Here is a 24,078-nt window from a genome sequence, read left to right as displayed (position 1 = left end):
AACCCCTCTCCATCCCAGCCTCACCCTTCCCCTCTCCATCCCAGCCTCACCTCCTCAACCCCTGTCCATCCCAGCCTCACCTCCTCAACCCTTCTCCATCCCAGCCTCACCCCTCCCCTCTCTATCCCAGCCTCACCCCTCCCATCTATATCGCAGCCTCACCTTCTCAACCCCTGTCCATCCCAGCCTCAGCTCCCCAACCCTTCTCTATCCCAGCCTCACCCCTCCCCTCTCCATCCCAGCCTCACCCCTCCCATCTATATCGCAGCCTCACCTTCTCAAACCCTCTCCATCCCAGCCTCAGCTCCTCAACCCTTCTCTATCCCAGCCTCACCCCTCCCCTCTCCATCCCAGCCTCACCCCTCCCATCTATATCACAGCCTCACCTTCTCAAACCCTCTCCATCCCAGCCTCACCCCTCCCCTCTCTATCCCAGCCTCACCCCTCCCATCTATATCACAGCCTCACCTTCTCAAACCCTCTCCATCCCAGCCTCAGCTCCTCAACCCTTCTCTATCCAACCTCACCTCCAATCCTCTTCATCCCAGCCTCACTTCTTCAACCCCTCTCTATCCAACCTCACCCACACCCCTCTCCATCCCAGCCTCACCCCTCCCCTCTCCCCTCCCCTCTCCATCCCAGCCTCACCTCCTCAATCCCCTTCCATCCTATCCTCATCTACTCTCCCTGTGTTTAGTGGCTCCCTACCTCACCGGGGTCTGAAAACAGTGGGCACGTTGGAGTTGACAAGGGAAGCCCAATCCCAGGCCAAGAAGCAACCGGCCTCTCTGTCCCAACTCCCTCTCTTCACGTGACCTCCCCCGAACACGGGCCCAGGCTACAATTTCTCCATGTCTTGTCCTCATGATATAAGCAGGGTTGGCCAAGGTCTGAGGGGAGAGACCAGGAAGCGAGCTGCAGCAACAGCTTCTCAATCAGCAGTGAGCTGAGCCCCAGCCCTGCCCCCAGGGGAGGCCTGACTCATGTGGCATCTGCACATCCCTCCCCTGAGACCTGCTCAAGGGCACAAGGTCACCCACTCAGAGAAAGGGCATGGCGTGAAGAAATGCCATCCCTTGTCACAGGGGACCTTGGGCACGGGATCAAGCAGGAAGAGAGGCGTGTGAGGCAGTATGTGTCTGTGCACCCCAACAGGGGAAGGGAACCCCCAGTGGCCCCCCAAGCCACACTCCGCAGGGGGCATGAGGACAGGCAATAGCTCACCAGTCTGTGACCTAGGCTCTCCCTGGCTGCAGCTTCCTCCCCTTCAACAAGCAGAGCCCAAGGGCAGCCCCTGCCTCCCCAAAGGGGGCCACAGGTGTGATCTGAGGAAGGGAGGGGCCCGAATCCTGCCTCAGCCACACCCTCCCCCCCCCCCCCCCCCGCACTGAGTCTGGGCCTGTGATGGCGAAAGGCTTTCTTTTTTTCTTTCTAGTTTTTAAAGATTTTATTTATTTGAGAGGTAGAGTTATAGACAATGAGAAGAAAAGACAGAGAGAGAGAGAGAGAGGTCTTCCATCTGCTGGTTCACTCAGATGGCTGCAATGGCTGACACTGAGCCAATCCAAAGCAGGAGCCAGGAGCCAGGAGCTTCTTCCAGGTCTCCCAAGCAGGTGCAGGGGACCAAGCGCCAGGGCCATCCTCCACTGCTGTCCCAGGCCACAGCAGAGAGCTGGATGGGAAGAGCAGCAGCCGGGACTAGAACCGGTGTCCATATGGGATCCCAGCGCTGCAGCTGGAGGATTAACCTACTGCGCCACAGCACCGACCCGGGAAAGGCTTCCAACTCTAGAGCTTGTACCCGGCAACAGGTGTGTTTTAGGTGCATTTTTCTGGATGACTACTGTTGCCAGGTGGCAGCTGGGGTGCCTAGCAACCTCTGAGGTCCCCAACTAAACTCTGCAGCATGGTCACAAGGGAACAGTGACAAACAACTCTGGTTCTTTCCCCTGGGCCTGTGGCGCTACCCCAGCACGCCCACAGAGCCCAGGGGCTGGAAGTCTGCCAGACAGCCCAGCTCCAGGTTCTGCCACAGACCACCGACAAGGTCAGAGATGCGCCAGGGTTGCACTCAGAGAGCACCAAACCCATGAGGCCTTGGAGGGGGCCAGGCCCATTCCCCTCCCCACAGAGGAGCTGGAGACAGGTGAAAGCAGCAACAGTGGGGCCGGCGCTGTGGTGCAGTGGGTTAAGTCGCTGCCTGCAGCGCCAGCTCTCCACATGGGCACCGGCTGAGTCCTAGCTACTCTACTCCAATTCAGCTCCCCTGCTAATGCACCTGGGAAAGCAGCAGCAGATGAACCGAATGTTTAGGCCCCTGTACCCACACGGGAGACCTGTATGGAGTTCCAGGATCCTGACTTTGGCCTGGCCCAGCTCTGGCTACTGTGGCCATTTGGGGAATGAACCAGTATTTGGAAGATCTGTGTCTTTCTCTCTGTAACTCTGCCTTTGGAATAAATCTTTAAAAAAGAAAAGAGGGGCCAGTACCATGGTATAGTGGGTAGAGCCACAGCCTGCAGTGCTGGCATCACATATGGGTGCTGGTTCTAGTCCCAGCTGCTCCACTTCCAATCCAGCTCTCTGCTGTGGCCTGGAAAGCAGTAGAAGATGGCCCAATTGCTTGGGCCCCTGCACCCACATGGGAGACCTGGAAGAAGCTCCTGGCTCCTGGTTTCAGATCGGCTCAACTCTGGTCATTGTGGCCATCTGGGGAGTGAACCAGCGGATAGAAGATCTCTCTCTCTCTCTGCCTCTGCTTCTTTGTAACTCTTTCAAATAAATAAAGTTTTTAAAAAAGAAAAAGAAAAGCAATAAAGCTGCTGAAATCCAGCACCCTTTTCAGTACCCAGCACCCTCTCCCCCCCCAACATCATCCATCAAGCTGACACACCCACCCTGCCACCCTGGGACTGCTCTGCTCCTCCGCAGGGGACCGTGGCTGTGGCTGGCAGCAGGACAATTGCCCGGGGCAGCTGTGCTGAGAAGAGAGGCAGAGGCCTGGGTGGGGGCCTGGCCTCCATCTCATCGTGGGTACGGCGGAAGAGGAGGCCCAGAGGGGACACTGACCAGAAAGAGGCCACACAGCCCTGGGCAGGCACTAACTTCTACCGCACACTCCCACGCAGTTCAGGGAACAAGATAAATGCGCGCTGACAGCATGAGAGGTGAGACGGAGACACAGACGCTGCGCATGCGCTCTGCAGAGAGGCCCCTCTGCAGGGGTACAACATCGCAAATTTCTGCAGGCATCAAGCACGTGTGTGGGCATACGGAGGGCGGCTCTGACGGCTAAGGGTGCTTTACACTGGAGCCACGCCCACACAGCTTCGGAGCCACGCCCACGCAGCCTCGGGCCCCTCCTCCGAGGCCTCTCAGCAGCCCTCACCCAAAGGGTTCCCCTTGCGTTCTCTCGTTTTCACCCTCACCAGGGCCTTGCACAACAGGAAAGTGCCCTCTGCCACTCGCCCTGTGCTGGGCTGGGCTGCAAGGATGCATCACGGGTGCTCCTGGAGGTAGCGCCCAGGCCCCTCACCGCCTCAGCCCAGGACATGGGGCCCCGGGCAGCACCCCTCCGCAGTCTCCCCAGGGTGGGACTGCACCAAGAGGCTTCGCGGGTTCTGGACTCCCGGCTGCCCCCTTCCTTGCCCTGACTTCCCCAGCATCTCACGCCAGAGGATGCAAGTGGAGACCAGGGCGGACAAGGGCCAAGGTCACATGGGGAGAAGTGAGAACGCCAGGCACTGGCTGCAAATCCCAGGTCCGAGACGGCCTCTGGGGCCGGTCACAGACCCAGGGTGGGTCGCAGGGAGGGGAGAGGCACAGGACAGCGTGCGGGTGCCAGGCGCTGGGCCGTCTGTCCTCACCAGGAAGGCTCGGGGCGCTCCCGCCCAGCAGGTGCTTCTCTGTGTGGTTCTGAAACTCCAGCGTGGCCAGGGAGGATTGCCCATGACTTGGAACTACCCAGAGGTGACAGTTGTAGGCACTGTACATGTACCAAACTGTAGGCTTTTAAATGGTTAAGCTCCATGTTGCACGAATTTCAAGAAAAAAAAGATGAAAAAATCAAGCAAATCTGAAAGCCTTTTCTAGCCAAGTAGCCAACTTCTAACGCTGCATTTGGGGCCGGCGTTGCGGCACAGTGCGTCAAGCTGCCACCTGCAATGCCAGCATCCCACACGGGCGCCGGCTAGAGTTCTGCCTGCCGAACCTCTGATCCAGCTCCCTGCCAATGTGCCTGAGAAAGCAGCAGGTTATGGCCCGAGTGCTTGGGCCCCTGCACCCACATGGGAGATCCGGATGGAGTTCCAGGCTCCTGGCTTCAGCCTGGCCCAGCCCCAGCTCTTGCTGCCATTTGGGGAGTGAACCAGCAGATGGAAGATCTCTCTCTCTCTCTCTCTCTCTGTAACTCTGTCTTTCAAATCAATAAATAAATCTTTAAAAGAAACCCTGCATTTATTTTAAAAATGTATTTTAAAAAGAAAATCCCAGATTATGGGAGGATTGGGTGGTGTCTTCTATATTTATATCTTCAAAGTTTTGTCCACTAACTGTAATATGATGACAGTTTGAGTGTCTGTTATGTCCTGGCTCCATGATGAATAATACATTTACTTCCCATAAGAATCAAAGTGAAGCCGGCGCCGTGGCTCAATAGGCTAATCCTCCACCTTGCGGCGCCGGCACACCGGGTTCTAGTCCCGGTTGGGGCGCCGGATTCTGTCCCGGTTGCCCCTCTTCCAGGCCAGCTCTCTGCTATGGCCAGGGAGTGCAGTGGAGGATGGCCCAGGTGCTTGGGCCCTGCACCCCATGGGAGACCAGGAAAAGCACCTGGCTCCTGGCTCCTGCCAGGATCAGCGCGGTGCGCCGGCTGCAGCGGCGGCCATTGGAGGGTGAACCAGCGGCAAAGGAAGACCTTTCTCTCTCTGTCTCTCTCTCTCACTGTCCACTCTGCCTGTCAAAAAAAAAAAAATAAATAAAATAAAAAAAAAATAAAATAAAAAATAAAAAAAAAATAAAAAAAAAAGAATCAAAGTGAGAGTGAAGGGGGAAAGGGAGAGGAAGGGAATGTCGTTATATTCTCAGAAATGAATCTATCAACTACGCTGAATCTAAAAAGCTCAAACAACGTGGGGGCAGCCACGTGGTTTAGCTGGTAAAGCTGCCGCCTGTGATGCTGGCCTCCCATATGCATGCTGGTTCACGTCCCGGCTGCTCCATTTCCAATGTGACGCCTGCTGATGCACCCGGGAAAGCACTGGAGGATGGCCACGTCCTTGGGCCCCTGCACCCACGTGGGAGACCAGGAAGACGCTCTTGGCTCCTGGTTTCACCTGGCCCAGCCACAGTCATTGTGGCCATTTGGGGAGTGAACCAGTGGATGGATGATTCTGTCTTTCCCTCTCTAACTCTGACTTTTAAATAAATAAATAAATCTTTAAAAAGTAATAAAAAGAATTAGGAAGAATCATGGTGGCATGGGCCGAGGGACCTTGATCTTTAGTCCACGTTCTTGTTCTCCTGCTCCCTCCCCCGTAAGACTTCAAAAAGGAGGCACAGTATAGTGCGCAAGAGAGAACAGGATTCTTTGGAGAGAGAGACACTCTTTCACACAGGAGCGGTGTGTTAGGAGCAGGCCACAGCGCTGCCCGAGAGGAGGGCAAGAGAGAGGATGGCTGAGAAGCATCCCCAAGCATGGTCAGGGGCCAAAGAGCCCCCTCTTCAGTCTCTCCTATGAGGTGGGGGTGGCGCCTTAACTGAATAAGCACCTGGGGTGGGGTCTTCACACGCGCAAAGCTGTCTGGGACTTTTACCCCCATGTGGATTTCATTCCCATGCGGTTATGGGGTGTCTCCTCCTTCCTGGCCCTGGGTGAAACACAGGTGCATCCTGGGATGTGGACATATTCGATTGACAGTTTGACAGGTGAAGGGGTAAAGTTACAGAGCAGGACCATCTAAAGTCCCTGCCCACCTGGACAGAGCTAACTGCTTGCCAACTTCCCCCTATCAAGAGGAGGTAGGTAAGAGATGGGCTTCCAGGTTTGCATTAAGGTTTTTTTTTTTTTTTATTGAAGCGAAATTCATGCAAGAAAATTAACTCCTTAAAGGCACAGGGTTTGGTGCGTTCACAACATTATGCAAACACCACCTCCCCTGCTAGCCCCCTAATGTCTTCATCCCCTCCACAGAGAACCACGCACCTGCTCCATAACTGCTATGTTAGCACTGCACCACGCAGGAATCAGGGGTCAGGCTGGTTAGGACGCTGGCTTTCAAAAAAGAAAGCCTCCACCAGTATGGTTTTCTTTATATTTTGTCTATTTTTACCAAGCATCAGACAATCCACGCTAGAAAGAAAAGCAACTTCCAAGCTCGCCTTTACCTGGCTGTGACTCGAACCACAGGCGGGAAAGGCAGCAAGGAGCCGAGGTGTTCGCCCTGTGCCTCGGAGCTGCTCCCTGGCGCTAGGGTTTCAGCCAGGAATCCTTGGAGCAGCTTCCCGGGTTCCGAAGCCAGGAAGCATTTCCTAGATGAACAGAAGAAGCGGTGCCAGTGCACCCTCGTTCAGGGCCGGGAGCGGGGGACGCTGCCTCAAGCCCTACGAGACACCATCCGCCAGTGCTCTCCGGCGTTAAAAACACAGGCTGCTTCTTCACAAACTCAGACGCAGAGCTACAGAGGACACGACAGATCCTCTCCTGGGCAGGGACGCACACAGACACTGGACACCCGTGTTCACACAGCAGGGTCCACAGCCAGAGCTGGGAACGACGCACACCTCCAAAGAGAGCGGGATGGCGGGACAAACACACGGGGAGGGGCTTCCAACCTGGGCGACGAGATGCTAAGGGACCAGACTCAAAGGACACGAAGCACCTGACAAAGCGCCCAACAGGCAAATCCGGGAGACAGGATGTGGGGCAGTGGTTATCGCAGGCTGGGGGATGGGCAGTGATGGCCGCGCGGGCGCAGCTTCTGCTGGGGAGGGCAAAACTGTCCTGGAAACGGCGCTGGCGATGGCACAGCACCACGAACGCCCTGACGGCCGCTGGCCCGTACACTTGGACACGGTTAAACTGGCGGGTTTTGGCTATTAATATTTTACCATAAAATCAATGCACACACACAAATAATTTCCTAAGTGCCTATGTCCTTCGATCCAGCAGTTCTACTCCTAGACTTTCATTCTTCTTTTTTTTTTCTTTTTTTTCTTTTTTTTCTTTTTTTTTTGACAGGCAGAGTGGACAGTGAGAGAGAGAGACAGAGAGAAAGGTCTTCCTTTTGCCATTGGTTCACCCTCCAATGGCCGCTGCGGCCGGCGCACTGCGCTGATCCGATGGCAGGAGCCAGGAGCCAGGTGCTTTTCCTGGTCTCCCATGGGGTGCAGGGCCCAAGCACTTGGGCCATCCTCCACTGCACTCCCTGGCCACAGCAGAGGGCTGGCCTGGAAGAGGGGCAACCGGGACAGAATCCGGCGCCCCGACCGGGACTAGAACCCGGTGTGCCGGCGCCGCTAGGCGGAGGATTAGCCTATTGAGCCGCGGCGCCGGCCTAGACTTTCATTCTTCAGATGCACTTACACACGTGTGGACATGGTAGCCCTATAAGATATATATATTTTTAATTTATTTGAAAAGCAGAACAGACACAGTCTGAGAGAGAGAGAGAGAGAGAGAGAGAGCGAGCGAGCGCTTGATGGAGCAGGACCTCTCATTTGATGACTTAGTGTACAAGTGCCTGCAACGGTCAGGGCTCAGCCGGCCACAACAGGAGGCTGGAACTCCATCCAGGTCTCCCACGTGGGTGGCAGGGACCCGTGTACTTGGGCCGTCACCAGCTGCCTCTTGGGTCCGCGTAAGTAGGAAGCTGGGACCAGGAGTGGAACTGGGACTCCAACCTGGGCACTCAGACGTGGGGTGCAAATGCCTGCCCCTGTGAGGGTGACTATCACAGAGCCAGAGGAGGAGAGAAATGACTGACGCTGCTTATGCACCAGGAACTACAACACAGCCTTCAGCAAGGGCGAGGCGATGCCGTGTGGGCTTAGAATGCTGAGACAGAGGGTGGGAAGGTCAAGGGCGGAACAGTGGATGGGCTAGAGTGTGTGTGTGTGTGTGTGTGTGTGTGTGTGCCAGGGGCACGTCCACATCTGGAACTGAACGGAACTCGCTGGGAAGACAGAGGAGAAAGATAGCAGTGGCCGTGCAAGGCACAGGGAGCCCGAGGGCTGGGAGACACAGGCGGGGAATGGCTTCTTTTTCCTGGTATACTCTCTTGTATACTTCCAGAATGTCACACCGTGCGCACTTTTAACTACTCGAAAAGTAAAACATTCCAATGCCCCACTTTTGCTTGTTGGTATTTTAGCAGAGCTTACGTCAGAAACCAGCCCTTCGGCCAAGAACCACAAAGGTTGGATAAAATACAAAGCGAAACAACCAGAACGCAACGCTCAGCTCCCTGCAGGCAACGGGAAGCCACCAAGGTACCCAGGACTTGAGGGGCCAAGGTCTCAGTGCGTAAAGACATTTAGGCGAGCCAGGAGGCAGGGAGTTAGGGCTGCAGCAACACGGGCAGGCGAGGGCTCCCGGGCCCCCGCAGCACCGGCTCCAAGACCCGGAGGACCGAGAGCCACGATCAGGGAGCCCGACTGCAGGACGCCACTTGCCCTGGGCAGCCCCGGTGGGCGAGGCGCCGAGCACGCACAGCCACAGGGCCAGAGACGGCTTCGAGGGCGGCCTTTCCCTCACAACCCCTGAAGACTTATTTCCTGAGAACAGGCACAGACCAGAAACAAACCGGTTCTCAGACTGAACCCGGCCTTCAGCCCTTCACACCTGCTCTGGGTCCCCCGGGTTGTCCCTTCCCAACATCAGCCACAAGACCACACCACGTGGAGCCACCGACAGCTCTCTCTCTCCCTTTCATATAATTAAATAAATCAGGGCGGGGGTGGGGGGAAGAAGAGGGAGGGAAGTGGGAGGAGGAGGAGGGGGCAAGGAGGAGGGGGAAGAGGGGAGGCGGAGGGGGAGGAGGGGAGGGGGTGGGGGAGGGGGAGGAGGACTCTAAAAGCAACCAGAGGGAAATGCAGGGGTTCCTGAGAAGAGCAACAGCAGAGCCGAGGCTGGCGCGCCCACAGGCGTGGTGGAAGCCGGGCGGGGCTGGGGGTGACAGGGCTCAGAGCCTGGAATTCCGCCTCTGCAGAGAGCGAGCCCTCCAAAGCTCGGGGTTGCTGAGGTGACGGCTGTAAGAGGCGCCCTCAGGAGGGGCTCGGGCCACAGGCACTGCTCCCTCCACAGTGGGATTAAGGCCCCTTTGACAGGGGCCACAGGAGACACCACCTGGATGCACCGGGGAGGCCCCCACCAGGCCAAAGGCCAGCAGCAGCCTTGGACTTCACGACCTCTAGGACTGCAGGAAACTTCCGTTCTCGGGGCGGGCATGGCGGCACGGTGGGTTAAGCTGCCACTTGGAGCGTCTACATCCCACACGGCAGTGCAGGTTCGAATCCCAGCTGCTCAGCTTCCAACCTAGCTCCCTGCTAACACACGTGCGAAGCCCCAGATGATGGCTCGAGTGCTTGGGTCCCTGCCACCCACTCCTGGCTCCTGGTTTCAGACTGGCCCAGCCCCAGCTGGGATTGAACCAGCAGATGGAAGATCTCTCCTTCTCCCTCTCTCTCTGGTTCTGTCTCTTTCTCTCCCTCTCTCTGTCCCCTGCAGTTCAAGTAAATAAATAATTTTTAAAAAAGAAAAATAATTTTAAAAATAGGAGGAACAAATTACTATGATCAGTACTGAAAGAAGGGAACATCACTACAAGTTTGACAGATGATAAAAAGCACAAAGTATTAACACTGTTATGCCAAAAGTTTGAACATTTGGATTAAATGGTTGAGCTTCTAAGGAAGAAAAAAAAAAGTCCCCAAAACACCCACAAAAAGAAATACACAGTGTGACAACCTCGCGGCCACGGCGGGAGCCGAGTCCTCCCCCTCACGCTCACCGCAGAGCCGCGGGACAACACGAACAAGTTCTAAACATTCCAGCAACCCGAGGGAAGGAACCCCCGAACTTCTCCAGGGACTGGAAGCAGCGAGCCCTTCTCTAGTCACTCCCGGAGCCTGGCATAACCACGACACCGAAACTCGGCAAGGACACAGAGGAATCCCCAGCAAGCTAAAGTCACAGGCAACGGGACCCCAGCTTCCCGGCTGCGCACGGTGCCTCTGCGTCTCCAGAGGCCGCACACGCCAAACAGTCACTCTCAGGGAACCCGGGGCCAGGAGGTGACCCAACCAGCCCAGGCTGCTCCCAGAACAGCGCTGGGCGAGGCTGCGGGCCTGGCGGCTAAGGCATCTGCAACCCGCATCGAAAGACCTGGGTTCAAGCCCCGGCTCCAGCTCCCTGCTAGTGCAGCCCCTGGGAGGCAGCGGTGCTGGCTCAGCTAACCGGGTTCCTGTCACCCACACAGGACACACGGATTGAGTTCCCGGCCCTCGGCTTTGGCCTGGCCCAGTCCCGGCTGTTGCCAGCTGCTGTTTCCCTGCCTCTCAAATAAATTCAAACAAATGATCGAGCCGGGTTCGACAAGTCACTCCACTGACAGGCACCTGCCGAGCCTCGCTGGGGTGCACGTCAGAGCCCCTTCCCCACTCTGGCCCCTCCTTCCACAGACCCTGGACCTCTCACCCCGGGGAGATGTCTGCTCTGCTGGTGCACATGGCCGGGCAGGCTGCCCACGCCCTCCAGCTGCTCCGTGGGGCTCTGCACTCCTAGGACACCCAGGGATGACCCCCTCGGCCGTCCAGGCTCCCTGTGCTGACCCTGCCCAGAGGGAACACATGGCCCTGGCCCTTAGAATGGGGGTCCCCAGCGCCAGGCGCCTCAGCCTGCCCATAGCCACTTCGAGGTCTACAGGTTAGGACTCGAGTCTCTGTGTTCTTACCCGACCCTCAGGGAACCCACGAGACAAACGTCAAAACTTCTACTTTGCTGACGAGGAGAGTGAAACTTTGGGATAGCTCGTTTCAAGTGTCTAGGCAGAGAATCAGAGGCCCAGGGTGGGTCCCCCCTCACCGGGAGGCCTCCCTCCGCCATGCACCACTCCCCATGCTTTAACATGGCCTGGATGGCACGAGCTGAGATGGAGAAGGCGGACAGACCGACGCACTGGAAGCGCACAGAAGCCGTGGCCATAGAAATAGGCTCCCAGCCTGGTGAAGGGCTGACACGCGCTTTTCTGCAGCATGGAGAACCCAGAGTGGTGTGGCCATGGCCCGAGTGCCAAGACGCCCATCAGAGGGCACAGGGCACAGGGGACGGGGGCCGGCCAGAGAGGCTGGACCTCCATCACGAGAGAGGCCAGGGAAACCCTCCTTGCAACCCTGCCTTCTGAAAGAGTTGGGGCCGAGGCCCAGCTCCGAAGCGTCTAGATCTCACTAAACCAGAGAGAGAAAAACCTCCTCCAGGGCAAAGGAGGCTGGGACCCACCAGGCACCCACCTCCCTGCGCCTCCACCTGGCACCGTCTGGACTCGAGGATGCTAAGGCCGGACAGTGGGCCCCCCACACTAAGACCTGCTGCCTGAGTGCCGGCGGCTCTGAATCCAGGGCAGACACAAGAGGACACGCTTCCAGAGTTTCCAACCCGACGAGCTTGTTTTCAAAGGGGTCAGCCAAGGGACAGCAGGCAGCTGGTGGGTGCCGTTTCTGGAAGGCTCCAGCAGGTGCGCGAGCTGACTCGAGGGAGAACCTATTTAGACCCCCGAGGCCCAGGGGGGCCAGAGCAGGGCTATGCCACGGACTGGACTTGGGGGGGTGGGGCCGGGAAAGCAAGGGCAGGCACGGCCAGGCCCTTCTCCCAATGGATGGACGTGAATAGTGGGGTCCCTGGGACGGGGCTGCTCGTCCATCTGCACGGACAACCGGGACCAGGGAGCAGCTCCCCGGGGTGGAGGCGGTGAGGCCACGGCGGGATCCTGTGCTGCAGAGGCTCCACCCCTGCTCTGAGCGCACCGTGGGTGCACGGCGCCAGCCGGCAGTGCCACCAGCCAGAGTGGCGGAGAGTGGCAAGGCAGGGAGACGGGCGTCACCCGAGGACAGCACACAGGGAGGCCGCTGGATGCTGGGGCAATGGGTTTCTTTAAACTGAAGAGTTTTACATTGTAGGAAAGAGAGAGAGGAGGAGGGAGGAGCTGCGATGCCGGCCCAGCAGGAGACTTAGGAGAGGGGCTGCACAGAGGAGCCCAGCAGGTCACACTGCAAGTCCATGCCCCGCCCCCAAGACCCTGAACCCGAGCTCCGGGTCCAAGGCCACCTGAGACCCCAGCCTCACCTGCTGCTGGCTCTGCTCCTCCAGGTTCATCTTCACCTCCAGCGACTGGCGGGCCTCCAGGAAGGCCTTGCGCTGCTTGCGGTCGGCCATGTAGTAGGACATGACGCCCACGACGATGACGCACAGGTAGAGGAAGATGTTGGCCAGGATCTGCAGGGAGCAGAGGAGAGGACAGTGGTGAGGCACATCTTCAGGTGCAGGGATGGAGGAGAGGGGCAGGCAGGGGCACGATCAACCGAGACGTCCGGCGCCCAGAGGGAGTCCCGAGGGAGCCCAGCAGAGCCTCTAACCTTGATGGGGTATTTGGGCTCCCGTAGTGGATCCTGCCCTGTGAACTAGGGATGGGTGAGGCCTTTCAAAGCGGACAGCTCGTGGCCTGGGTGGCAGGGGGGACTGCAGGGCCAGAATGCAGGCCTCCTGCTTCAGGCCCTCAGCTACCCATGCGTTCATTCACCCATTTGCTCATCCAGCACTGGGTGCTTGTGGGTGCTGTGCTGACTCATTACGGGGCGGGGTACGAATCCCAGGTCCCAACAGTTAGGGGCATGAGATCCTAAAAGCTGCAGATGTCTGGGACATCACAAGGGACCAACCCCAGCTGCAAGCAGGCAAGGGGCTGGCCGGGACCCGTATCCAGGTTCCATAAGAACTGAAGCCATGGCTGGCGCCGCGGCTCACTAGGCTAATCCTCCACCTGCGGCGCCAGCACCCCTGGTTCTAGTCCCGGTTGCGGTGCCGGATTCTGTGCCGGTTGTTCCTCTTCCAGTCCAGCTCTCTGCTGTGGCCCGGGAAGGCAGTGGAGGATGGCCCAAGTGCTTGGGACCTGCACCCACATGGGAGACCAGGAGGAAGCACCTGGCTTTGGATCCGCGCAGTGTGCCGGCCGTAGCGGCCATTTGGGGGTGGTGAACCAACAGAAGGAAGACCTTTCTCTCTGTCTCTCTCTCTCACTAACTCTGCCTGTCCAAAAAAAAAAAAAAAAAGAACTGAAGCCATGGGGACTGGGGAAGTGAGCCCTGACACCACTCACACCCTCACCCCACCCCTACACTGCCTGCGAGCCCCGTGCACTAGCACAAAGGGCCATCCCTGGCATGCTGCACTCCCCAAGTGTCCTGGTCCCCACCCTGCTGCCACAGGCTGCTGGGACCGCAGACCCAATGGCTTCCTGCTGGAGGGAACCTTGGACCTGGACCTGATTAGCTACAGCACACCCACCTTCCTAGCGCTGGCTGCTGACTGTGTCCCCCAAAGGCGGGGCCAGGTACTGATTCCTCCCATTTCAGGATGGCTGGCCCCTCTGAGCCTTCTCTGAGCAAGGCCCGTTCCCTGGTGTGGCTCTTCCCACTCCCCCTAGGCCCCGCCCTCCTACCCAGCTTCGGATCCCCAAGGTCGGTGAGGGGCTGGGCAGATGCAGCCACACAGGCGTAGCCTCGGACTTCAGTCTGGAGTTGAGTCGTGTCATGGGAAGGGAAGCGGAGGGGTCTTAATTCCTGACCCTCGGGGAAGAAGAGGTGGCTGCTGCCCCCCAGGACAATGGAGTCTACAGTGTGGAGTACAATGGGCAGGTGCAAAGTGCAGGGACAACAATTTCAGATGCCCTAAAACAATTTTCAATGTGAAAGGGGGAGAGTAAGAGTGAGCAAGGGGGTGAGCGGGCACATCCCCCTTCCCTGGTTCACTCCCCAACCGCCCACGACAACCCACGGGGCAGGACCAAGAGCAGGAGGGGATCCCACTCCGGTCTCCCACATGGGTGGTAGGAACTCAATTACCTGAACCGACACCACTGCCTCCTGGGGCTGCTCGAGCAGGAAGCTGGGGTCAGAGCCAGGTGCTGAGCCCAGGCACGCGGACAGGGGATGTGGGTGTTTTTAACTATGAGGCTAAACAGCCACTCTCGATTGTTTTTAAGGTTGGTTTATTTGAAAGGCAGAGTTAGAGAGAGAGAGAAGGGAGGAGGGAGCAGGGAGGAGAGAGGAGAGAGGGAGAGGAGAGGAGAGAGAGAGAGGAGAGAGAGAGAGGAAAGAGGGAGAGAGAGGAGAGAGAGGAGAGGAGAGGAGAGGAGAGGAGAGGAGAGGAGAGGAGAGGAGAGGAGAGGAGAGGAGAGGAGAGGAGAGGAGAGGAGAGGGAGAGAGAAGGGAGGAGGGAGGAGAGAGGAGAGAGAGAGGAGAGAGAGAGAGGAGAGAAAGGAGAAGAGAGGAGAGAGGAGGGAGAGAGGAGAGGAGAGGAGAGGAGAGAGAGGAGAGGAGAGAGAGAAGGGAAGGTCAGTCTTCCATCTGCTGGTTCACTCCCCAAATGGCCACAACAGCCAGGGCTGAGCCAGGCCAAAGTCAGGAGCCAGAAGCTTCCTTTGGGTCTCCCAGATGGGTACAGGGGCCCAAGGACTTGGCCCATCTTCCGTTGCTTTTCCACGTGCATCAGCAGGAAGCTGGATCAGCAGTGGAGCAGCCAGGATTCTAACTGGCATCCATATGGGATGCTGGCACTGCAGGTGGTGGCTTTATCTGGTACACCACAGCACCAGCCCTCTACTCTCAATTTTAGTTGTTTCAACAAGATGTTTTCACAGGCCAGGTCTCACACTCACGTCCTGGTTTTCTTGGTTGAGCAGCAGTTTGGTTATGGTCTGAGCATCCCCCAAGGCCCCACCTGCTGAAACTTCATCTCCATTGTGAGGAACTAGGAGGCCTCGATCTACAGCAGGGCCTCCGGGAAGGGACTGGGTTTAGAGAAGGGTTGGGGCCACATGACTGAATCTCAGTAGCTTGATAAGAGGGAGAGTAGGGGGCTGAGATGGTGCAGCAGGTTCAGCAACTGCATGTGATGGTGGCATCGCATACGGGCACAGATTTGTGTCCCGGCCGCTCCTCTTCCAATCCAGCTCCCTGCTGATGTGCCTGGGAAAGCAGCAGAGGATGGCCCAGGTGCCTGGATCCCTGCACCCATGTAGGTGGGAGACCCAGATGAATCTCTTGGCCTTGGCCTTGGCCTGGCCCCAGCCCTGGCTGTCAGCAGCCGTCTGGGGAGTAAACTAGCAGATGGAAGATCTCTGTCTCTCCCTGCCTCTGTAACTCTGACTTTCCAATAAATAATAAATAAATCTTTTTTAAAAATAATAAAAGATGGAGAGCAAGAGACACACAGATGAACACACGTGCTCTGTCTCTTGCCACGTGATGCTGCTGTGTCAGCCACTTCATCACCAGATGAAGGTCCTAGACATTGCACTCCTAGAAGGAGTCAGGTAAACCTCTTTGTAACATAGCCTGCACCGATAAGACATGGATCAGCACCTTGGTTTGCCCTCTGAACCATTTTTTGTGTTTCAAGACAGCTGGTCAACACCTCCACCACCCACCACCACCACACCTGCAGAACGCTCCTGCAGTGGTAGCACATGGCCACCAGGGGGCACTCAACAGGGCCGCTGCATAAGGAAGTAAATAGGAGGGGAACCTTCGGACTCCCCAGCTTATTCGATGGCTGGTTCCAGCCGCAAATGCCCTATCCAGGTTTTGTTTACTGACTTGAAAGGCAGAGACACAGACAGAGCTCCCAACTATTGGTTCCCTCCCCAAAACGCCTGTGATGGCTAGGGCTGGGCCAGGCCAAAACTGGGAGCTGGGAATTCAGTCCGAGTCTCCCTTGTGGGTGGTAGGGACCTGAACAGCTGAGCCTCCACGCCTGCCTCTCAGGGCTCACACTGGCAGGAAGCTGGAGCCAGGAGCCAGAGCTGGGAGTGAAACCCATGTTCTCGGATGTGGGATGCAAGTGTGTTAACTGCGAGGCCCAACCCGGGGTCTAGACATTGTTAGAACTAAAAACTGTCACAGTAGCGCCCCCCAGGCACTGACGTGTGAGCTGCAACATTTACAATCTGAAACAAAGAAGCGCCCCAAGACGTCCCATGGTGTCCGCACCCACCCCCACCCAAGCTCTGAAAACACACACCTCTCCTGCTTCAGATGAACGTGCCCTTGAAATACGTCTGTAAAAAGTGCCTCCTCCTTCAGCAGTGAGCCAGCACTGTGCTGCCCGGGCCGCTGGGGACTCGACGCTCCCTGCACCCAGGACCGACGGCCCAGGGAAGGACGCACCGCCCTGACAGACAGGATGGCTGCCATCCCTCCATCACGTGCCGCCCAGTGCTGCCGCTCCGTGCAGAGTAAGGACCGGGCCGAGGGAACGACCGGGCCTCCAGGGAAAGCCTGCCCCGCAGGGAGAGTCTGAGACGGCTCTCCCGCGTCACGATGACAAATGGGTTTCTCCAAAGTGCGCCCCGAGCTCTGCTCACCGGGGATTAATTTTCTAGCGCTCCTGCCCAGGGTGCGTGGAACCTTCCTTTAGGGACCTCATCTCGTCTCCCCCCAGGGCTGCCCTCCCTGCATCCACCCCTGTGCAAACCCCCAGCCCCGCCTCGCCCCCCAGGTTCCCATCCATTCTGATGCTGGCCCCCACCAAAGGCAGCTCCACCCCATGCCCCCCCCCCCTCCATTGGTCCTGCCACTGTCGGCTGGGAAGGCGGACTCTGCTGTCCTCCTCACCCACCGTGTCCCCAGGCCCCACCCTACCCCGTCCAGCACCGGGTGTTCCAGAAACCCGGATGTGTCCGGCACCACGCTCAGACTCACCCCAGAGCCATCAGCAGGTGAGTGAGACAAAAGCCTCCAGTACCACGGCCTGCCCCAGGGCCTCGAGGGTTCAGCACAACATCTCTGCCCCAGGGCAACATGGGAGGTTCTGGTGCTCCCCAGAGCACCCTGCAAGCCAGGACAGCACAGAGTGGGCACAGCTAGGGAAGTGCCCTGGCGCAGGGCAGGGCGCAGGAGCAGGTATGCAGTGGGGCCTGCGTGAGGACGGCCGCAGGAAGGCAGAGGTCAGCTGTACAGCACACCCGGGCCCGCCAGGGAAGCCACCCCGTACCCATCCAGAGCGGGGTTACAACCAGGGCTCTGCACACTCGTGCCGCACGGCCTTGTGAGCAGAGGGGAGGGAGCGCCGGGCCAGGCCCCTCGGAAGGTCGGCAGGAGCGCGCATGCCTGGGGCTGTGCTGTTCAGTGCCAGCAGTGGTGGTACCCAGGAGCTTGCCACCTGGCCAAGTCCTGCGTCCCACACCAGCCTGCAGGCTCGGGGAGAGCCCGCCACACCCGTGAGGTTGATCCGCTTGCTCTGGGACTCCAGCAAAGGGACCCCTCCCGCTCAGGGGCCTGCCCATGGCAACAGGTGCCAGACCCTGGGGTCTCTCTATTTGAAGATCTTTTAACATATTTGCTTGATCCTGAAGTTTTCTTTTTTGGATTTAGTCATTTATTTGAAAGGCAGAGATCTTCCATCCGCTGGTTCACTCCCCAGATAGCCACAGTGGGGCTGGGCCAAGCTGGAGCCAGGAGCCAGGAACTCCACCCACGTCTCCCATGTGGGTGCAGGGGCCCAGGTTGGGCCATCTTCTGCTGCCCTCCCACGTGCATTAGCTAATGCAGGGAGCTGGATCGGAAGTGGAGCAGCAGGGACCGGAACCTGTGCCCACGTGGGATGCTGGTGCTGCAGACGGCGGCTGAACCTGCTGTGCCACAGGCTGGCCCCTAAGGTGATTTTCTACAAAGAGTTATTTCAAACCCTTCAAACTGGAGAGAAAACCTTACTCGGTCTTTTCCCAGGCACGAGTCCGGGGCTTTCACCAGTGCTGCGGTTTGGATGTGGTTTGAGTGAGTCCCCAGGGGTTCAAGTGCTGGAAGCTTGGGCCCCAGCGTGGTGATCCTGGAGACGTCTGGGCCTGGCCTGGAGGGAGGTGTGTGGGTCACTGGGTGCTGCCCGGACTCGTGGCGCAGGGGCTGCTAAAAGCCTGGCCAGCTGTGGGCCGCTTCCCTTTCTGTTTCTCTGCCACCGTGTGATGAGGCCAAGGGGGCCCCAGAGGCCCCATGATGCTTGGGGCTGATTGATCTTGGACTGTGAGCCGCCCACACCCTGGGCTGAATACACCTCCTTCACCTTGGCCGCTTTCTCTAGGCCAAATAATCCCCACTCGGCGGCAAGGAGTCGATTTTTAAAGCCCTTTCATCGTGTTTGGATTTCAGGTTTTTTTTTTTTTTAAAAAAGTGGTCATTTCCCCTGCAGAGACCTCTCTCCAGTGAGGGGCAGACCCCATGCTGCGTCCTGGAGATGGAAAAAAGACCTAAGGATTTCTCATCTTCTAGGGATAAGCGGGGAAAACGGAGGGAGTGGGGGTGAGTCAGCAAAAGCAGGATGGAGCAGGGCACGCTGCAGTGTGTCCACGCTCAGTGAAGACATGGAGCTCTTGCGTTTGTTTTTGTGTGTGTGTGTGTGTTTTTTGTTTTTGTTTTTGTTTTTTTTTGTTTTTTTTTTACAGACAGAGTTAGACAGAGAGAGAGCGAGAGAGAGAAAGGTCTTCCCTCCGTTGGTTCACCGCCCAAATGGCTGCTGCGGCCGGCGCGCTGCACAGATCCGAAGCCAGGAGCCAGGTGCTTCTCCTGGTCTCCCATGGGGTGCAGGGCCCAAGCACCTGGGCCATCCTCCACCGCACTCCCTGGCCACAGCAGAGAGCTGGACTGGAAGAGGGGCAACCGGGACAGAATCCAGCGCCCCGACTAGGACTAGAACCTGGGGTGCCGGCGCCACAGGTGGAGGATTAGCCTAGTGAGCCGCGGTGCCGGCCTCTTGTGCATGTTTTAACCCGTGATTCTACACCACAAAGGCAGTTTAGACCAGTGCCCAATGGGACCGGCACCGAAGGAAAGGCCCAACTCCAGAAAGCGCATTCAGGACCGGAGTCAGAACAGCCCCCCGCTCCACGCGTCCTGCTCACGGTTTCTCCCACTCAGCAACACAAGGGCACTTGCCACACAGATCTGACTTTCTCGAATTGTCTTAGTATAAACTTGAAAACAAATGGAACAGCCCGGGGGAGGAGGAACACACAGTCTGGAGACAGAAGATGCCTAGAATATTCCAGAACCACCAGCATCACGCAGCCGTCCTAGGGGCAAGTGCTGAGACGGCCGGACCGCACACCCCTGGCATCGCGTCCAGGGGCGGGGCACAGGCCTCCCCAGCTCCCAGCTCCCAGCGGGACTCAGATCTTCAGAGGCCAGCGTTCCGCAGGCTCTCGGCTGCCCAAACCCGCACCACCTCCTCTCCTGGGTCAGCTTCGTCCTTGGCTATTGGATCCCGTTCTCCGCCCTCCAGGGCCTCTTCAGAGCTGCTCAGCAGCTCCCCTCCTCACCCCTCAGTGCCTCCCCAGGCGCACCTGCACTCTCCCCGAGCCCCGGGCTCAGCCCAACCCTGCCCTACCGCTAGGTCCATGTTTTGCAGCCACGGACATCAGCTTCCCCAGGAGAAATGGTTAAGAATAAGGGTTCCCGGATTCTCCCACACTGCTGAGCCCTGCAACGTGACTGCTGCCTCTTCCAGCGATTCTCTTCCACTGAGTCCCTGTCAGAAGTGGAGGAAGAAATACTAAGACAGGGGTCAGCGTGGTAGCACTGCAGGTTAAGCCGCCGCCTGCCGTGCCGGCATCCCAAATGAGCACCAGATTGAGTCCTGGCTGCTCTACTTCCGATCCAGCTCCACATAAGTGCCTGGGAATGCGGCAGAAGGTGTCCCAAAGGTTTGGGCCCCTGCACCCATGTGGGAGACCCTAATGGGGTTCCTGGCTCCTGGCTTCAGTCTGACCCAGCCCCAGCTGTTTGTAGCCATTTCGGGAGTGAACCAGCAGACGCAAGATCTCTCTGTCTCTCTGTTTCTCCCTCTGTAACACTTTCAAATAAATAAAATCTAAAAGCAAGCAGGCCAGCCAAGGTCTTCCAACCGTCCTGGTTCTTTAAACCAAACTCTCACGTGACTGCCTTAGGTCGCCTCCTGACACCCATGGCCTATTTCTTCTTGTCTGTTGCATTTCGTAACAACCTCCTGACCCTGGGCTCTCCCTGACTCTGACTTACAGAACTGCCTTTCTCTTCCTTCCTGGCCCACGCTCACAGCTCCATCCGCCGAGAAGTGTTCCATCTGGCGAAGCTGCTGCACGTCTCCCGCATTGCACCCCATTCCCTGGCTTCCAGTTCGGCCTCCGCGTCGTCGTCCCCTTGCCAGCTCACGGGCCAGTGCTCCGCAGGCATGGCCACCTGACCTCTGCAGAGTTCCCCATTCCAAACCGCAATCCAGGCCATTGCCTCGGCCATCTTGGGTTCGCGCCACCTGGAGGGGCTCCCCTCGCCCTCCGCCCAGGGGTCCCGACCTCGGCAGCACCCCAGAGGCCCACACGCTGGTTCTGTTCCAGGCACAGCCCCTGACCAGCCCGGCCGGGAAGGCCTCACGTCTGCCGGCCACGGCACAGGATCACAGCTCTCCCAACCTTGCGCCCCAGCTAACCAGCACAGGGCGCTCAGCGCAGCACAGGCCTCAGGATACCTTGGCAGAACACCTGAGCCAAGCCCAGCCTGCTCTCCCCAGCTCCCTGGGACTGCTGCCCGGACCCGCAGAGGGTCCTTCACTCCACCTGGTCTCTCAGAGTCTACGGGTCTCCTCCCTGCCACTCCTCCTGCTTCACCTGCCCAGGGCTGGGGACAGACTGTCTCTCTGGTCCTGCCAATCCGCCCTCAGTCTACACTAACCTTCCAAAATTATCTCTGCAAATGCCACCTCCTGCTGAAAACACCACAGTCACAGCTTCCAACTGTCCAAGAGCGGACACCTTTGTTTTGGCATCTGAGGTCCCACACACTTCGGGCTCCAGGAACTTTTCTAAATAGCTCCACGATTCCCAGAATGCACCGTGCTTGTCAGCGTCTCATCGAGACCACTACAACACCTGGCAGGAACTGCTCCGGAGGGCAGAAGCCTTGTTTCAGCTTGCGGTCTGGGAGAGTCACAGGGCAAGATTGGCGACCAGAAGGAGAGAGCGCTAGGCCAAGATCCACCTGGATAACCAACTGTCTAGTAAGAACCATCTTCAGAAGGCAGTCAGGACCTGGCCGGCCTTGTGCCCATTCCACTTCTCACCCAGCTCCCTGCTCGTGCACCTGGGAAGGCAGCGGAGGACCGCCCAAGTGCTTGAGTCCCTGCTACCCACACGGAGAGCGGGATGGAGTTCCAGGTCCCTGCTACCCACACGGGACAGCAGGATGGAGTTCTAGGCTCCTGGCTGCAGCCTGGCCAGCCCGGGCCATTGTGGCCATTTGGAGAGTGAGCCAGCAGATAGAAGGTGTGTGTGTGTGTGTGTGTGTGTGTGTCTAACTCTGTCCTTCAAATAAAATGATAAAAAAAAAAGAGAGAGACCTCTCTGGAGGTGGGCCCACCTCCTAGACATCATAATTGTGTCACGGGGGCCGGCGCCTGCAGCACCGGCATCCCATATGGGCGCCGGGTTCTAGTCCCGGTTGCTCCTCTTCCAGTCCAGCTGTCTCCTGTGGCCTGGGGAAGGCAGTGGAGGATGGCCCAAGTCCTTGGGCCCTGCACCCGCATGGGAGACCAGGAGGAAGCACCTGGCTCCTGGCTTCAGATTGGCACAGCTCCGGCCGTGGTGGCCATTTGGGGGGTGAACCAACGGAAGGAAGACCTTTTTCTCTATCTCTCTCTCTGTCTATAACTCTACCTGTCAAATAATAATAATAATAATAATAATAATAATAAATTAGGAGTTAAAGCTGATCTTAAAAAAAAAAGCATAATTGTGTCAAGTCTCCACCCTTAGTCCATCAACCATTGATTCCTTAATCATTAACACAAGGCTTCAGGGCATAAACATGTGCGCAAGTTTGGGACGTCAGGTCTTGTTCAGAACATAACACAAGCCAAGTTGTTCAGCCAAGCTCCTGACCTCCGGGCGGCCCCCGGCGGCACCCTTGACCTCGGTGAACATGGCAACCCTCCTGGTCAGACTCACACTTCTGCTCCAAGAACCCGGGGAGGCAGCCTCGTTCCACCAGGCCCACGCACGTGGACTCTGCATTCACTTTACAGACGCCACACTTGCACTACTACTGTTAAACGTTTCAGCGTCAGCCCTCGAGTAGAACAGATACATCTGTCCTTCACGACAGAGATTGCTCCGGGGCAGGGACGAGGTCAGTGCTGAGTTCCCAGCGCCGGGCCAACCCCCGGCCAACCCCCGGCACGGTGACTACTAGGTGGAGTGAACAGAGGGACGCCAAGGGCAGGGCAGGAAGGATGTGTCAGCCCCACCGCTGTCCTGAGGCTTCCGGCGCCCCAGGCAATACACCCCAAGGTGTGCTCCCAAGGGGAGAAGCTCCCCACTCGCAGCGCAGGCCCAGCCTGGCCACTGCCTGCTCGCTAACCTCCAAATGTGGCTCCTGCATGGGCCCTCCTTGCCCGCTCCAGCCCAGCGGGGTCATGCCCTCCCTCATTCCTGCACTGCAGCCCGGAGTGGAAGCAAATATGCAGAAAAAGTCAGAGGGCAGAGGGCGGGCGACAGACACAGCCACACACCGCGGGCGGTGTCACAGAGCCGAGACAGATCAGCAGAGCAATCACCCAACGGAGGATGAGGGGACTTCAGGACTTTCTTCTCTTTGTCTTATAAATCTTTCTACGCCAGCAGGCAGTGGTGGCGGCTCGAGCAGTTGGGTCAATCCGAGTGGCAGACTTGAAATGAGTTCCTGGCTCCCGGCTTCAGCCCAGCCCAGCCCAGCTCCAGCTGCTATGTGCATTTGAGGAGTGAACCAAAGAACGGCAGCGCGCTCTCTCGCTCTCTCTCTCTTGTTTTACAAACGAAAACAGCTTCCTGCGAACGTGCACTCAGGGATATAGCTGGCGACGGCCCCACACGGCTGGGGCCCGGTGACCCACGTGGGAGACCCAGGTTCCTGGTTCCTGCCTGGCCCAGCCTTGGCTGTGGCGACCATTTGAGGAGCAAAGCAGTGGATGGAAGATCTCTCTCTGTCTCCCTGCCCTTCAAATAAACAAAATTGAAAACAAAAAAGAGTGAGCGCTGTTTGAAACCTGCTAGTGTTCTCCTTCAGGACCCGACTGCCAGGAAGCTCAAGAACCCTCCAGGACCGAGATGCTTCCTCGTGGAAATCCCCTCCTCACACTCCGGAACCCCCCCGTGGGGTGCACCTGCAGGCAGCAGGTCCTCCTGAGCGACCCCAGCCCTCGGGCAGCCCGCCCCATCAGTGCAAAGCGGCACAGCCTCGGCAGGGTCCCCGGGGAAGACAAACCTCGCCAAGCTCGTCAGACCAGCGAGGCCTTTCTCCGTCCTCCTGCTCTGCTTTGTCCCACCAGCGGGAGAGAAGGGAGGAGACCCCTGCCCCCGGACAGGATGATTCGAGCTGCCAGGCCAACCATCCGTCACCAGTCGGTCTGGTGGGACAGCCCCGTGGGATTGCCACTCGTGTCCTTTCCCAAAGCTAGGTCCTCTGGAGTGGCCGCACCGTGGGCCAGTGCCATGTCACTGGGGCTCTGCGGCCAGGCCCCCTGGCCTCTCAACCCCGCAGCCCTCACGAACAATTTCTCTGGGTGGCACCTGCTTTCCTCCAACGCCCTTCCTCCCTGCCCCTGGCCCATGGGCACCAGCCATGGCCTCCCAGCCTGGAGCTCACACTCGGAGCTCCAGGAACAGGTCTGAAGCCTGAGGCATTCCCAGCTTCTCAAACGTCTCCTTCCGGCTTTCACCTTGTATGTCCTCTCGTGGCCATCACACTGCGTCACACGCTACAGCCCTGTCCTGGGTTTCTTCGCTCTTGTCCTCCGGGGAACATCGGATG

At 58.0% G+C, this 24,078-nt stretch overlaps 1 protein-coding gene across 4 annotated transcripts in view; it reads right to left on the bottom strand.

The window, feature by feature from the left end:
- Positions 1-24,078, bottom strand: part of ADCY3 (adenylate cyclase 3) — an 83,161-nt gene that overhangs the window by 28,314 nt on the left and 30,769 nt on the right. For all 4 annotated transcript variants that reach the window (XM_051843203.2, XM_051843204.2, XM_051843206.2 and 1 more), the window contains exon 3: positions 12,338-12,487. In XM_051843203.2, coding sequence (XP_051699163.2) covers positions 12,338-12,487 — 150 coding nt within the window. The remainder of the gene's footprint in view (positions 1-12,337; positions 12,488-24,078) is intronic.

This window comes from Oryctolagus cuniculus, chromosome 2, assembly GCF_964237555.1.
Source record: "Oryctolagus cuniculus chromosome 2, mOryCun1.1, whole genome shotgun sequence".
Classification (NCBI taxonomy): domain Eukaryota; kingdom Metazoa; phylum Chordata; class Mammalia; order Lagomorpha; family Leporidae; genus Oryctolagus; species Oryctolagus cuniculus.
Note: the sequence above shows the minus strand (reverse complement) of the source record. Positions and strands in the feature narration are given on the sequence as shown.